Source organism: Opisthocomus hoazin, chromosome 13 (genome assembly GCF_030867145.1).
Source record: "Opisthocomus hoazin isolate bOpiHoa1 chromosome 13, bOpiHoa1.hap1, whole genome shotgun sequence".
Taxonomy (NCBI): Eukaryota; Metazoa; Chordata; class Aves; order Opisthocomiformes; family Opisthocomidae; genus Opisthocomus; species Opisthocomus hoazin.
The window spans coordinates 20,152,082-20,168,902 of record NC_134426.1 but is presented as its reverse complement, the minus strand read 5'-3'; the positions used below and the strand labels follow the sequence as shown (position 1 = coordinate 20,168,902).

Here is a 16,821-nt window from a genome sequence, read left to right as displayed (position 1 = left end):
AGATACCGTGGTGATTACTGATCTATAAACACTCAAGGTAGACCTGCAGATGAGGTGCAATAGCAAGTGCATCCATTAAACACAATGCAAAAGCTGATACTGAGGTGAGATGACAAAAGTTGAGCTGTGTTAATTTACCGTGTAACTTGTAGCTCTAGCAGTCTGTTCTGACTCTCTGCAATTCCTCTGCTGTGAACCAGCAGGCAGAAATCACCTTCTGATCTTCCCTTTCTGAACACAGAAAACTTTCTGTTTAATCCACTTTAATATATGCATGAACGGGGAAGAGTGATGAGAGTTGACATCTGTAGTGGCAAAAGCTGTCCTTTTTTGTACTGACAGTCATAGCTGCTGGTTGCCTTGTCCCAGCACAGGTCTGGAGGGTCATTTGCTGCAAGTCAAAACAGAAAAGTCATCCCTGTCCTTCTTCGGTGCTTGTGCACAACTGCCTGCAAAGGGGAATGGAAGTACTTGGCGAAGGTGGCAGATCAGTAAGAGCGTGCCTGATCAGATCACACAAACTGTCCCTCTGAGCGCATAATAAACTGTCCTTCAGGTTTCCCACGTCACACGGGGCAACATGCTTCCCCACGTGCTTGTCCTGTTCTTTGCTGACTCGGACCACGTTTGAACTGATGATATAAAGCCGAAAGCACCCGTCTCTTTTTATCAATCCTTTGGGGAATACAAATCTCTTGGAATAAAATGTTTAACACAGTAGTCACTAAGTTAGCATGAAATACTGCATTTCTTCTTTTAAGGAACCATGCTTGGAACTGAAAATTCAAGCACTTGGCAGTAATGGGATTCTTGTGTAAAAGTGATCATAACTCTCATCTGAAATTCTTTTCAGTTGATATTCACTGCAGTGTTTTTCTGTAAGTGGTTGAGAGTGGAAAGCACAGTATGTTTATGGGGAGGAAGGGGAAAGACTTGCCAAGGGGCTTAGCGGAATGATAAATTGCTTGCCCGCTGAAATTATGGGTATCCAGTTTCTTGCATTTTGTAGCTCTTCCTTTTTGCAGCAGGGAGAACAGCTGAACAGTTTGGTATTTACAAGTGCGCAAGAGGTGCATACGCATGGCCAGCTCGGCACTTACCTTGCTTAAAAAGGAATGCAGCAAAAAGCAGATTTGACAGCTGCTTGCTCAGTAGATGTGAAGAGGAAATACTTCACACTGGCAAATAGAAATAACATCCAATAATGGTAATTCAAAGATGAAAGTGACTAGGAACAGCAAATGTCCTCATCAGAATGTATTTAAAGTTGTAATTTCACTTTAGGCTGCCTTATCCTCTATGACATTTGTGTCTTCTTCTCACTCCCCCAGTTCATTGCTCGATGGCTCTGCCACCTCCAGATCCAGAGTTTGTTCTCAGAGGTACCAGTGCTGCAGTCCACACTCTGCACTTTTCCTGTGGCAGCCAAGAACCTGATGCCCCCCTTCTTTTCTCTGGGTAAGTGAATGAGGATTTCTGGCTGAGTTCAGCATCACGTGGACATTTGCTTTTAAAACAAAGTGTATTATTTAGATGAATTGTATCTGGAGAAAACAAAAAAATGCATGACTGGTGAATGACAGGTGTGTTATCTTTGTACATAACGGCTTCAGTTTTGGGAAAAAAAAAATATCAGACTGTCTTACGGGATTGTCTGCTGCGGTCACACTGAAAGCATCTGTTCTTACTGCCAGGTCTGAGAATGGGCTTATCCATGTCTGGAACCTGAAAACACACAGAGTGGACACAGCACTGGATGGCCATGGAAGAAAATCTGTCTACTGCGTGGAGACAATGGGTGGTAAAGACAGGCTCCTCAGGTTAGCAAAGCAGGCAAAACCCAGTGAGCTTATTCTTGCTTCTGTGATGACTGAAGAAGGGAAAAAAAAAAAAAAGAGAGAAAAAAAGGAATCTCTTATTTCTGGAGTCACTGAAAGTCTCTCCAACACATATGGAAATGTACAAAGTACAAAAAAACCCCAGAAAAACAGTACAACAAAAAGTGTAAAAAATGTTATGATTAATTTCTTTATGATCTATGTGTGACTACATTGCAACAACTTGGGGTCCATAGTGTCTTTTTTACTGCACTGAGATCAGGTGAGGCCATTGGGTAAAGGAAATACACTTGGATTTGAAGTTGACAAGTGCTTCACATCTGGTTCTCAGGGAAGATCAAAACTGATATAAAGAGTTTATAAATAGAAGGGAGAGAGAAAAGGTAAGGAAGGAAGTGAAGAATCAGAGATGGAGAATGGAAGACTGAAAATGAGCAAGAATGCTGAGTTGCACGCCTTTGCTTTGTTGCAAAATATCTTCTGTTCTCATTTAGCAAGGGAAGGTTGGGAAGATTTGTGTACTTTGGATTAGACAGGTGATCTAGAGTCGATGCCAAACTGTCTGCATGACTAGGAGGTGTTCTGACATGTTTATCTAGAGAAGACATCTCTTATGATATACAGTGGAACTCATTAGCATTTATATGTTATCTGCTTAAGTACAATTATCAACACTCTCTTCCATAAAATCATACTGAATGAGCTTTGTTTGTATAATTATAGAGTTTTTCCATACCTCTATTTTTGATGTATATTTATAACAGTTCACATAGCAGTGCAATTTTAGGACAGCAGTTACCTGTATTTTTTGTTTCTCTGTTCTAAAGCTAAATCACAACAATTTCTTGCAGCACCTCATTGTTTGTATGCCCAGCGCTATAAATGTTTTGACAGTTTGTCACTCGTCTGAACAGCAGATGGGAGTTTCTGTATTGACACTGAAGAAGTCCCAGCAGTCTGTAGATTTGCCTCTGCCTCTGTTTTGGTTTCATACTTCCATCAGGTGACACTGCTAATTAAAATAAGAAACGGATAAGGGATTTTTGATGACTCCTTGTCCCAGGTGATAACATAAGGACACACATCCTGTGCTACTGTAGTTTGTGGGTTGGAAGCTTCTCCGCAGTGGTACACTGTTCCAGAGCCAGTGGGATCATGTAAATACGTAGCAATTGATGCTGTGCCCTTCGTCTGGCCTCCTCGGTTTTAATGTCTGGGAGCAACACACGGACCTTTCTGTGGGACGGAGAGGTTTGCAGAGAAGTCTCTGCACGAGCTGCACTCGTACATCGGCAATGCAGCCGCTGGTTCTCTGGTTTTGGATGTTTTAACCACAGTGTTTTGTTGTTTAAATCCTGCTACTCCTTGCACTGCCAGTCCCTCTCCTGTTGTCTCCACAAGTACACAGTCACAACAGTCTTTGCTGCCCTCCCTGTGGCTGTGGGATGTTGACCACTGAATAACTGTCGCTTTATATTAGTCTTCATTGCGGTCTTTGTTGTCTTGCTATTTGTCTTTCAGCTGTCAACACTCCCGACATTTCTACTTCATTGCTAGGGTGAAAGAGTATTAAATGTGTTACTCTCTGGACACTTCTGTTTCCTTTTAAATTAGATCTAAACAATGGTAAAATGTAAGTATCTTTATTATGAAAATGTTCAAATACTCATGAGACTTCATAAATACATACACACATATAAACAGCATAACTGTGTTTGATCAAGTCTCTCTTCACAACGAAACATGGCTAACTGTGACCGCAGTGTATCTGACTGACCCTCAGGTCCTCCCTCCTCCCGGTCACTTTTGAACCTATTGGCCGGTTTTGCAGTCAGAAGGGTGGTGGTCTGCATGGTATGCTTCATGGAAGACCCAATTAACACCCCCTCCGAAGCTGTACTGGGCTCACTCCTTTACTGCATGTTAAAGACCCAACTTGGAGATACTCACCTGTGGGAAAGCAGGCTTCCTCAGACCTGCTGCTCATGGATAACTTGTTTTACTGTAACAGTCAGGGCCGTGACCAGAGGATCTGCTTGTGGGATTTAGCAGAGGGACGGACTTCAGTGACGGATTCTGTCTTCATGGAGAATGTGGGATTCTGCAGATGCTCTCTGCTGAGGGTGGCACCGGGACGCTGGCTAATGGCCATGGCAGCCAAAGCCCTGGAGGAGGTACGAAGTTTCTCTTCTTCTGGTGCTTGGGAGATTGCTTTTGGTTTTGAAATGAGATAGTTCAGAAGGGAAAACATCATTGCTCTGGAATTCTGTACTCAAGAGAAGGCAGCACAAGGAACCTTTAGGGGTTCTAATCACTGATTGTACCTGCCAGAAAGATGACTGAATTATATAACTCATGCTCTGATAACACGGATACCACCCCAAGATTTGTCTGAGATTTAAGTATTTGCAGCTGCTGCTGGTCTTTCATATGCAGGAGTTCTGAAAACTCCTCTGGTGCTTGTGAACACTCTTAAAGGTGAACCGGAGTGCTTCTGGGGACCTAATGGTCAGAAAGTCTGTCATCAGATGGAGGTACTCGTCTTCCATCTGAAGCTGAAAGTTGTGTTTGATGAGAGAAGGGGAGGTGCAGGTGATCTGTAATGCGATATGTGGTCTTTCACCCGGGGCTAATTCTTTAAATGGTACTTGGGCTGGAAATAGTTGAATTACTATTAGTGGCCCGAGGTTTGCTCAGTGTGAGATAATTGTAGGGTCCGTTTCAGTTCCTACTGGATAAGTCCACATCTAATACCCATTATCACAGCAATCATTGACTGACAGCTTTGTTGGCAATTTCCACTTCTGCTTTGTAGAAATTATATTTTTGTTTTCTTTGAAGGACTACTTGAGGACATCACACACACAAAAATTATTAAAGAAAAAATGGTATAAATATGAAAAGAAATATTGTAGCTAACTGAAAATTGTTCATGAGCATAAAAGGTCACATGATTTTCTGGACTATAGGATGCATATCTTGAAACTGAAAGCTGCATATTTTATATACAAAGTAATAAGTGGGAATGGTGCCTGTGTTGCAGGAAAATGTGAACTTTTCATTATTCCGAAGTTAAGCACATATTTAAGTACTTTGTTGGCTCACAGCCAGAATGTTCAGCCTTTTACAGAAATAAGTCTGTAGACACAAGCACTGTACCAGTAAATACAGCCATTCCAAGTCCCAGACGTTGTTCTGATCAAACAAAGAACTCCCTCCATTTTACAGCAGTGCTCAATAATATTGAAATCAAACTATATTGACAAGTGCATTCTTGTGTCAGCAGGAGAAGAGGTTTTGTGTCAGGCAGAGAATACACACACGCGTTCTGGTAACAAGGCATCATCTGATCCACGAGATGATGTTTACCCCAATGTCTCTTGCAACTCATCTCTGTTTTGTTTTCTTTTTTCTTTTTGCTTGGGCCTTGCAAACTGGTAATGATTTGCTGTCTCCTGAGGTAAAAGAGTTCCACTCTGTGTATGAGCCTTTACATTAGAACTGTGTCAGGTTTCAATAAATTCACATAAGCTCCCATAATATATAGTGCTTCCAAATAGGCAGCACTGTGTGAGACATAGTACATTTGCAGCTTATGATTAAAATTAAGACTTAATAAGTGTTTATGCTTGGCTGGTGCCCAAAAAAAGAGTAATTTTGTCTTAAAGCAGGTTCAGTCCATAAATAATGAGATCTGAACAGGCATTTATTTGTTCATGATTACATTTAAATCACCAATTATGAGTTACATGCACTTTTCTTGCCAATTTGCCAGAAACATGTTAAAAGCTTTATTAATGTGAAAAAGAAAAAGGGTGTGTTTCCTTGTGGCCAGTTTTAGCCACCCAGGAACACTATTAACCTCAGGCAAAGGCAAATCTTTCTCCTATTAAGCAAAACCAATATAAACACAGAACTTCAAGTTTTAGGTTACAGTTGTCAAAATATATGAAAAAGTATTTATTTCTAGGTCTCAGTTGCCTCTAATGCAGACAGTCTCTGGAACTGTCAATCTAGCATGGGCAGCTCATGCCTGCTTGCCTTCTGCAAAAACCTTTTGTCATCTTTGAGCTTGCCTTTTGTCCTTTGCAAGCCCAGCTGTAGCCCTTGTACCAGTTAGTCCGTTTTTAATCAAGGTAACGCGCGGTTGTATTTTTTTTCTTTTAACCTGCAGAAGTGCGTTTATCACAGCGCACTTACACTTCCTTATTATGTAAAAGTTGCAGTTTCAGTCTTGTCTAGGAGGCAATGCCCTTTGGAGAGCCAGTGATGAAAGACACAAGGTGGGAGCGGGTCATCTTCATACTTATAACCCATTTCCTGCAATAGCTAACTTGGTCATTATGTTGATAGCAGAAAAGTTGCCAAGAGAAAAGCATCTTTTGTTAAGAGTGTAGCTCCAGAGAAGCAGAATTCCCAGATGATCAAACTTTGGTCTGTTCATAGGTTTGGTCTGCATATCGGCTGGCTCTTTGCTGTAGTCTCCACTCCTCAAATCTGGAGAATAATTCCCCGCTCCGTTGCTAAGTGGCTTTAGAAAGTGTTCTGTATATTGTGTTTAGTACCTTGTCGACTTGCAGCCCTGGAGTGCAGCTGGCCTTTGGCAGGCCAGCTGACAACCTCTAGAAATAGGAAGATGTTCTGGCAAGCTTTGAACTAAAGGTATGGGATTGGAAAGCCATCGCAGCTGCCGTGGTCACGAGTGATGGCTCCCAGAGGAGCCATATTTGTGTAGTACCTCATCTCAGATGCTTAAGGAGATTCACATGACTGGGGCTGTCCAACAGCACTGCTGGGCTTTTGCACATTCTGAAATAGCCTAGAATGGCTGGTGATGCTGGCTTTATCAAATGTTCAGAGTCCTTTAATTTTATGAGATAATGCAGACCATTGTTTATTTAATTAAAATAAAACAGCACCTTAGTGATTAAGTATGCATTTGAGAAACAGCAATGTTCCTGGCAGCAAGTTTTTGATACCTAAGAACTTCTGTTTCTCCATAGTTCCAGGCTTGAGAATCAGCCCAGAGCAAGGCACTTCCGTGTCAATCAAGAGACTGAAAACCTTCTAGTGCCAAACTGCAGAGGCAGACTCCCCTGATCTTGCCTGCCATCTTCCTGAAGTGGAAATGAGCTACTTCCTTGGCAGAGGAAAGACTTGCCCCATGCTGAAAAAAAACCAACAAACCCCCAAAACCCCAGATCCATAATTCACTACCCTCAGTGCAAGGAACAGTGGAAGCTGCTATGCAGACAGGGAGCAGGTGTTTAACACAATATTGTTTGACCCTGCTTTGAATAGGGTCAGACAATATTGTGTTTGAAATACCTGTATGCCATCACTGCTCCAGCCTGCATGAGCAGATAATTCTGGGTTTACATTTCGTTAGTGCAGTCAGCCAGTAAATAAAAAGTCCACCTTAGATACATATATTACCTATATTTCCGTGCAAGCTCTGTGTTACTGTGACAGAACAGAGGAGACAATGCAAGTGTCCACAAGTGAATATAACAAAAAAATTAGCAACAGAGATGGAAAAAGGGGAAAGGGAGAGGAAGCAGGGAAGTGCTTTCAGATTCAGCGGTCTGCAATGTTATCTAGCGTATGCACAGTACCAGCTACTGTATGGAAAGAAGACTATAATACAGATTAAAGAGAAGAGTGGAAGAAAAGTATGTGTTAATTCTAGCAGTTTCGTCTGGTCTTTCCTAAGACAGTGCATTTATATAGATAGCTGTAGATTCCCCTACAGCTCCAACTTAACATGCATTCCTAAGTTTCCTCCAGACAGTTTTTACTGGAAGAGCTTATACTAGCCATAATCACCTTGAAAGACTTGTGTTTTTAACAGCAGAATTTTGACCTGGAGCCTGACCAAATACTCTTGTTTTCCTGATGTCAGGTTCAGGTTTTGGAGCTGCCATCCAAGACGTCAGTCTGTACCTTGAAGCCAGAGGTGGGTGCCAAGCTGGGCATGCCCATGTGTCTGAAGCTATGGCAGGTACGGCAGGAGTGCTTGCTAATTGTGAAATGTTTTTCCTGTGATTCATTTTATATGAAGCACATGAATCTTTCTTCACTTGGATTTTGATTTATTATCAAACCAATCAAGTAATTATACTATTAAAGGGGGAAAAGATTTGTGAACATCCTTAATGTAACTCACAGAGCTTTCCAAGCTTTAATGGAAGATTTGCAAATGCTCAGGGAAAGCTTTGTATCCTTAGGACAGATACGTTTTTTGCATCAATCAAGAGGAAAATGAGTGACTTACCAAAGCCAGTTGTTTGATATGGTTTCTCGCTGCATTAAGAATGATGAGAAATGATTGGGTTACTTAAAAACAGTGATTTTAATGGCAGGTTACATTCACTTCAGTGCCCTCAGGACAAGGAAGCACTCTATGAACATTTTTATTCCACACATACAACAGGAACAAAATATTTATGGTTTGGACATAAAGGTAAATAAAAGCAGTTAATGAAAAAACCCATGTTTGCAGAATATTCAGCAAATAATGTTTAATGGGGTGCCACCAGTGAAAGACAAGTAATACAAAAAGGTGGCAGCAGGGGGAGGAAAGAGTTTAAGTGACTGGCTCTAAATCTCCAAAGCATTGGTGGCAAAGCCACCAGTTTTCCCAGTTTGACCCCCTGACCACATACGGTTATAGGTCTGCAGTACCATCTGAGCTGATGTCAAGTATGTTATTCCTGCAGGTTTATCTGAACATTTCTATAGGTTTCAGTTGAAAAAATTACGATCAGTTGTGAATTTGAGGCCTTAGTGTCTTCACTTAAGGTCCTGAACCAACTGAAGTCTAGAGGAATTCAGGTGATGACTTCAAACAAAAGTAGGTGGGGCCACAGTTCAAGTCCCATGGTGTAATTAAAAACTGTAAAAAAAATTAGAAGGAAAATTAAATAGACTGATTAGGCTTTTATTAAACAGAAAGTTTCTCCTAAAAATGCAATCAGTGTTCAGTACTCAATGAAATGAATGGGGCTTTCTGTCTCCTGGACATAGTTTAATAAGATGAAGATAACCAAGGAAATGTTCAGTGTTGAAAATTTTTTTGCCTGTGTAAAAAGTCCTCTGTCTTGCTGTATTTTCTACATGCATTAATAATGCTATTCCTCTAGGAAGCAGAGCAGGTGCAGAGTCTTAATTTTATGTAGTCTTTATTTTTGTTGCCAGTGGGGATAAAGCAGAGGACTGGGAACAGGGAGAGGTAAATTATTCCATGCAAATTCTGGCTTTGGGAAGTCACCACAACTTCCTAGGCTGCAACAGGCAAGGACAGATAATCCCTTACAGTCTCACAGCTGTATTTGCTCTTTTACAAATGTGTGCAACACGGTTTAGAAGCATGGGGGAGGAGGATACTCTTAAGGGCAACTAATTATATGTGGTGTAGCGAAGTGATGCTCTGCGTTCTGTTTTGTGGTTTTGCTGGAAGTAGCTGGCCGAATAACCCTGTAACCATAAAAGCAGAAGAACACGAGCTAACACAGCTGTACCCCTTCCTAAATAGAGGCCATCCAGGATTTCTTTGTACATTACTGCATTGGGCAATATAGACATACCCAGGAGATGGGCACTCCCCAAGCCATCGCTTATGGGCAACGTGTTGCCCAAGAGGCTGCTTGACGTTGGTTATGGCACAGTAAATTAACAAGTTGAAGCAGAAGCTGACGTGGAGAGAGCCACATAATGGTCTGAAGGATGCATGCTCAGGGTTGTTGTCCAACAGGGAGTTCAGGGGCTGCAGCCATGTATCATCACATTTTTCTGCATGCCAACAAAAAAAGATCCACGTATCAGGGAAACAACACACCTTACCAGCAGCAGCATGGAGGAGAAACTTTACTATAGAGCAGAAGGAAACTGAGGCTTAGGTTAGGCTTGCAGATCAGCCTCACTGGCTTCTCCTAAGCAGTTAAAAAGCTGGCAGCTGTTTATTTTGTTGTTTTGAAGCTTTTTTTCCCCCTCATTTTACTAGATCTGTCCTTAAATACATTCATTCATTCAGTGGGTTTTTTTCCTTGTAAAGGTTCATATTTTAAAAGACATTGTCCCTTCAGCTTCACACCTTCCTGCTATTACTAATAGGGTGGGGTGGGATTTGCAGGAGTAAGGATAGTCTTCCCTTAAATTTTTTGCACTCCTTGGAGAAGGCATCATGTTGCGTAATGGTGCAAACAAAATAATTCAACAGGAATAATGCATGTAGAAACTGGAAACGCAGAGTTATTGCTTTATATAAACTATAGCAATTATTCCTGTTGAGTTGACAGCAGATCACCTTTTCTTCCTTCCTTGACAGTTATCCAAATGCAACAACAAAATGCTCTGCTTAGGGTGAGCAATGATTTATAATTTAATTTTTCCACTGAAACAGAACATGAATGGTGAAGACTTTTCACCAGAAGTGTCCGTTATTAGGAACTGAAATCAATAGGCCGTTGTGAACCACTGCTTGGCGAGTCCAGGCGTCAGGCTGAATGCTCCCCTGATCTTTCAGTAGCTGTTATTGTTCAAGTATTTGTACTCACTGAAATATTACACTTCATATGGTTAGGGAAAGTCAGGAAGAAGAAGTGTGGGAGACCTTCATTTCACAGAAAACAACACTTTGTTTTTAAAATAGACCTGTCTTAGATCTCAGCTGCAAATTACTGGTTTTCAAATCTAGGCGAAGATACTCATAGCATTAAAAAAAAAAAAAAAAAAAGTTTTGGTTGGCATTTCCCATAATGCTGAGTGCTCACCTATCTCCCTTATCTTCGTAAGGGTTATGAGCACCTCTGGAAATCTGGCCATCCTGTTTTGGGCAGCAGAGGAGCTGACCCTGCCCATCTAAACCTCGTTGGATCAGCTAATGGAAGCTGTGCCTGCTGTAGAGCCCCAGGGCCCTGGAGGAGCCGTGCTCAAAGCAGAGCAGTACCAATGGGGGGGGGGGGTGAGGGGCTTGGGGGGGTGTTTCTTCCCAAACTGGGGGCTTTTTTTTAAGCTTAACTGACGTACCTGTGAAATACTTCATTTTGCTTTGAAGGTTTTACCCTTTATTTGATATACATAAAATCTGGAATGTTCGTTTCATTCAGATTTTTTTTTAACTTTTCACCTGGTATTAAAAAACGGGTGTTCTTCACCCAAAACACCCGATGAGTTAACATTAATTCACATCTATTTGACATATATTCACTGCTCTGATGTTGTATTATTTTAGCAAATCAAAATTTTGACAGAAAACTCGTGCACAGTTCTGGGCATGATGAGAGACTTCTTTGTGAGCCTTTCTAGCCAGAGCACGCTCCCTACCTTTTCAAAAGAGCAGGGCTCATAGAGCAAGGAATGAGGCTCCCGCAGGATCCCAGGGGTGGACAGACCTGTTCAGAAAGGTGATGTAGGGGATTTCCCCTTGGTTGCCTTCTTTTAAGGGGCAGTTTTCTTCCCCGCTCAATGAGATCCATTCCTCATTTAAACACTTCTTCAGGCTGAATAAATCTGAGAAAGAACATGAGGCTTTTGCTCAGCAGTCCTCTTACCCGACCACCCATCTCTTGTTAGTTTAACTCCCCCTAGAACAAATAATAACCAGTGGGAGAATAGTCTGGACCATTAACAGGGGCAGTGCGCCTTTGGTCACTGCAGGTTTGTATCATGCCACTGACAGCCAGGAAGTTTGAAGAACCTCATCCAGTAATGTGATACCAGTAAAAATTTACTCTTTATAAATGTCCTTTACCTTTATTTTGAATTGGATACCAAGCAAACGAATCCTGTAGGATCAGCCAGTGTTTGGGAAGAGCTGAATAACCTACGGGATACATTTCTTAGATGGGCCTGCATGAGGTGGTCGTAATCCCAGTGTCTATTTTGGTGTTTCTTCTCCTATTAAAGAAATAACTGGCATTAACAGATGCATGTTTTTTAGTTGCTTTTCATTAGGGATTTGCATCTTCACTCACGTAACCAGTTACTGCTCACGGGGTCATTAGTCTTTTGGCTGGAGCAATGATGAATATTTTCCTTAAGTGTGACATGTAATCCAGTAATGTTCCCTTCTTTGAGTTATTTCAGAGGCTTAAATAAATTAGGTGTCTGCCCAGGGTGCCATGCCCTTTGGCCTGTGACATCATTAATCAAAATAGCTTTCAATTGGTTACAGTGGGACTCAGGCGCCCGTTAACCCCTTGGTGACTCACCCAGAGATTCCTGATGAGAGGTTCAGTGTTTACCTTTAAGTGCTGTGGTGCACTTGGGTAAATGATCCCTGTGTGTAACCCTACACTTGGCAATGTGGAACTGGAATCTTTAGGCATGACACTGCTTTCAATGTCCATACAGGTTTGTATAGCTTGATAGTAACTCAGCTGCTCTAAGCAGGTTTTTTTAAGAAGCGCAAGCAAAATTCAGGCCATGAAGTAAAACTTCTGAAAACTTAAGGGAGCCTTTTTTCAGGTGTTGTAGAGGGCAATAGTTTGGATTTTCAGAGAGAAAAATGTGTATATATATGTTAGGTGCATATTATATGTATAACACACAGAATTTTATATGTAGATATAAACCCCATGCATGTCAGGAGTTACCTAGCAACACTTTTTGTAAATGGATGGACTATAATGATTTTGCTTTCAGGCTTCTAAACTTTTCACTTCTACACCAGTCAGCACTTTATTTTCTTGGTGCTTGGACGGAAACCTACTTGGGGATGGTAGTTTTCCTAACAGACTATTTCCTTTTCAAACAATTTTACTTCTCTCTTGATCAGCTCAGCTGTGGTGCACAACCCTTGCTTCTGGCTGGCTATGAAGATGGATCAGTGGTCCTTTGGAATTTGTCAATGGGAAAAGCGTTGAGCCAACTCGATTGCCACCAGGAGCCAGTGATGAGCCTTGACTTTGACTCGGAGAAGGCCAAGGGGATCTCAGGCTCATCTGAAAAGGTGCTTAGCATCTGGAGCCTCCATGAGCAACAGAACCTTCAGGTCAGGATCACTGGCCCTCTAGTGTCATTTATCCCACTTTGCACTAACAGTTTGATAGACTAAAAAAATATTTAGTCATAAAGAGGAGTTGTTGCAGATCTCTAGCTAATTAATCACAGACTGGTTAGAATGTCTGTGCTATGTGACTAGACTTAGCAAAAGATGGTGAGGATTTAAAAAAAAAGAAAAAAAAACCCTCTCACATGTTTCTGGTTTTACCAAACTTAGAACAGGCATACAAGCCTAGCATTACTCAGGCCATTGCCTCTGTATCTTCATTTATCACGTTAGTAGTGTCCAGCTCTCGGAATGTCCTAAACATTATAAATGAGTTATAAAAATGAGAAACAAAGGATTGCTTTTCCAAAGGTTCTGCTTGAATGGATAGAGCTTTCTTTCCACTGAGGGAAAGACAGAAATATTCCATGAAATACTTCAGAAACCAAAAAAGTAGGAGCAGCCCAGCTATCGCCAAGAGGACATGAGGTTTAGGCAACCAGCTTCCTTTGGCGCCTTTAGAGCCCTAGCTGGAGACAAGGAAAATAAGTTAATTGGCTATATCAGCTTGTGTCTGAGCTGCGCATACCTGGAATGGCTGGTTTAGAAGGAGGTCTCATAATCACCAGTTCAAGCTATGCTAGTGAATGGCAATAAATATTGCTTACTCCAGACAACTTTAGCGAGTGTTCTAACAGTGTCAAAGGGTTAAGTAGGTTTTAACTAGATATGGAAATGATGTGCATAAATAAAGGCTCATGAAAATTAAAGTGGCCCACGCATAGCCTTTACACTGCTGAGTCCTTTAACCTTTTTTTGAAGTGGCAGTTGTCTCCTGAACACCCAGTGAAGAGGACCTGAACGAGCCCCTGTGCCCCTCTATCATCCTTGAGAAGAGAGCTGCTGGATGCACCAGTTCATGGAAGAACAATAACTGCTCTCCAGCTTGTAGCTTTTGTGGAGATTTTCTAGGTAGCGTGGCAAGTTAGTGCTGTTTTCTGAATGATGTTAAAGGAAGAAAAGCAAATGCTTGGAGTTCCAAGGGTGACTCGTCACCTGGGGGACACTGAAGGTACATAACCTATCAGGCCTCACCACAGAGGAGTTTGTGGAGTGGCAGGGCACTAGGACCTCAGGGCATGTCGTGTAAATGCATCCAGTTGAGATGAAGTTTGGAGGACACCGAGGAGAAAGTCTGAGCTTTAATAAGCAGTAAGGCACAAGGTAAAAGAGGCACTCTAGACTCTGAGTAAGTAGCAAAGGTGTTCTAAGCAAATGTGGTAAGAAGAGTTTTAACAAGTCTGGTACACAATGCTCGTGGTTTGGGTGGGGTTTTTTTTGTCATGTTTGCCCTCCCCTGCCCCAGCCTTTCTGTCACTGTTGGCACACATCTGCACCTGCTGTCCTTTGCTCAGGGAAGCAGAAGGAAGGTGAGTAGATAAGGCCTAGTAAGAAACTTGGTATTGAGACTAGTTTTCTAAGGCCAAGGTGTCAGAAATCTGACATCATGACAGGTTTCTTAAAGCTTCAAATACGCTGGTGCTGGAGAGGAAGCTGTTCCTTCATATTAATTATAGCATAGCTTTTTCCTAAATTCAAAGAAAATATTGTTCTCCACAGCACATTTCAGTTACAAGTTAACCGTAATGCAGGGGCACAGGTATGACTCATGGGAAAGATAAACAGTTGTTCACCTGAAATATTCCAGGTATTGTTTTCCACGGAGTATTCACATTCCCAGGAGATGTAGGATTAGTTACCTCTTCAGCACATCACACTGAGAGATAGCAGCTTTTCTCAGAATAAATTTAAATGCCAAGTATTCTAAACTCTAAGTAATGTTTCTGTGCTTCATGCATAGTGTGAATGCCCTAATAAAATGCATCTTTCATATGAGCACTAGAGATTGTCAAGGACATAGATTAAGTTTTTTTCCACTATTGCATTAATAATATAAACCAGATGGGGAATTTTTTTTTTCCTGACATTCCACGTACCTGAGGTAATGGTAGATGTTGGAAAGCCACTCACTGGCACATTATTTTTATTCTAAAAGGTTTTAATAAGTAAACGTGGTGCATAGCTATCTGCCGTTGGAGAAATAATGACGCAATGATGGTACTTCAGCTCTGTTTTAGGTGGCAGTGTTCCAGTGTGTCAATGAATAGATGATGAAGGTAACTTCATAGTTTATTGCTATGGGGAAAGTTTGGTGTATTGTCTTCCACAAGAAAGCTGCTGAAATCATCACTGTCAGCAAATGACTGGATCGGTTATAAGCCTTCTGATTTGGACAAGATAGTGTAATTATGTGATGATGTTTGTGGTAGAATGTAGGAGGTAAACAGCTTCTGCAGGTGAATAAACAAAGCAGAAGTAAGAGATCTGATAATCACAGAAGCTCCTTTATATATGACAAGAAAAAAAAATCTATAAGCTGTAATATAAGTAAGCGGACAAGTTTTGTTAGTTGGGTTGCTGAGGCTTTTCCCTCAAATGCTAAAGCTAAGGCTGGCGCTATCTTGGCTATTTTTCTAATAAGAATAGGGCTTAAAGACATGATTTGGGTGTAGGAGAGGGAGATTAAAAAAAAAAGTCATAAATGGCATGTGTTAAGGAGGCAAGGAGCGGTGGATATCTGTTGGCCTCAGCATGTCAAAATTTCTTAATGCCTCTGCTAGTAGTTGCAAGTGTCTTTGGTCATGACTGGCTGAAAGCAGCTCACCTGTTTTTACCTCTTTGTTTTCTTAATTACAAGCTGGTTTTCTGGTTAGGAAATGATGCTGGTATGCGTTTGACTACAGTAGTTGCCCGTAGGTGACTGGATGGCACAAATCCTGGCAGTAGGATTTCACCCGGCTCCATATACCTTGAGCAAGCTGTTCTACTTTGTTTTGTTTTTCTCTCTCGCCTCGTGTATTTGCAGATCATGCACAAATGCCCACTGTTCCCTCATGTTCCGTAGCCAAAAGGCATCACCATTACAGGCTTCATTTTCAAGTTGCAGCTTGCTGATGACATGCAATTTCTCCCAGTTGTCCTGGTTTTGCTGTATGGATCTTGCCTGCATAATTGACAGTAATGATGGGAAGCACCACTCCCAGGACTGGTTATAGCCATTAGCTAATAATCTCCGTTACAGAGTAAGGCCCATCTTGTATTTGCCAGGCTGGTGATGTAAGTGATAAATCCTTCCCTTGGCAGTACGCATATGCCAATAAAAATCCCACGGAAGCCACGCTACATGAGCGTAACAGGGGAGTTTGGAACAACATACGTACCAGCACAAAGCACAGGTTTTACAGTAGCAGCTCCACAAAAAGGCCCACGTGCAGCCTCCTACTGTTCATCAGGCTTGGGCAAAACTTGCTGTCCTCTGTTCTGAATCGGTTGTAGACACACTCGTCAGGTCCTGTTCAACAGAGGAGTGTATGGAGCGTGCAAGAAGCACAGCAAGTTTCATTTAGCCTTTTTTCTCATCAACTTGCACATCTTGCTGTTTGAGTCAGTAGCTGGGCAGTTGTTATAAGTTGAAAAATATTTGCTTATAGCTTTGTGCCTGTAAGATTCCAAGATGGGGTCAACTGCACCTGAAACCAACTTTGACCAGCATTTATGGAATTTTAGTTTTCTACATCCAGTATTACTGTTAAAATTATCTGCAACTAATAGATTCTTTATAATCCTGCACTGACTGTGCATCATGGAAAGTGCTTCGAGGAGGAAAGCTACTCAGATGTAATATGCTTGTCAATCCCTTCCCGCCTTAGAAAACAACAAACAGCATACAGCATATCGATACCTGCACTGAATTATATTAAGCTTTGGTACAAGATAGCTACAGATTCAGTTTTAAGTAGATGGCAGCATTAAAGCGTCATAGCCAACTGCGCTTATAAATAACAGCACCTGAAGGTCAGCATACACTCAGAAGGTGTTTTCCGCATCGTAACAAAAGGTAGACTGTTTCAACATACACGCGCTCGCACGCGT

General features: G+C 41.6%; 1 protein-coding gene across 4 annotated transcripts in view; it reads left to right on the top strand.

The window, feature by feature from the left end:
* GNB1L (G protein subunit beta 1 like) overlaps nucleotides 1–16,821 on the top strand; it is a 43,483-nt gene that overhangs the window by 25,023 nt on the left and 1,639 nt on the right. For all 4 annotated transcript variants that reach the window (XM_075434752.1, XM_075434750.1, XM_075434749.1 and 1 more), the window contains 5 exons: nucleotides 1,332–1,458; nucleotides 1,695–1,820; nucleotides 3,850–4,012; nucleotides 7,741–7,839; nucleotides 12,616–12,831. In XM_075434752.1, coding sequence (XP_075290867.1) covers nucleotides 1,343–1,458; nucleotides 1,695–1,820; nucleotides 3,850–4,012; nucleotides 7,741–7,839; nucleotides 12,616–12,831 — 720 coding nt within the window. In that variant the 5' untranslated portion in view covers nucleotides 1,332–1,342. The remainder of the gene's footprint in view (nucleotides 1–1,331; nucleotides 1,459–1,694; nucleotides 1,821–3,849; nucleotides 4,013–7,740; nucleotides 7,840–12,615; nucleotides 12,832–16,821) is intronic.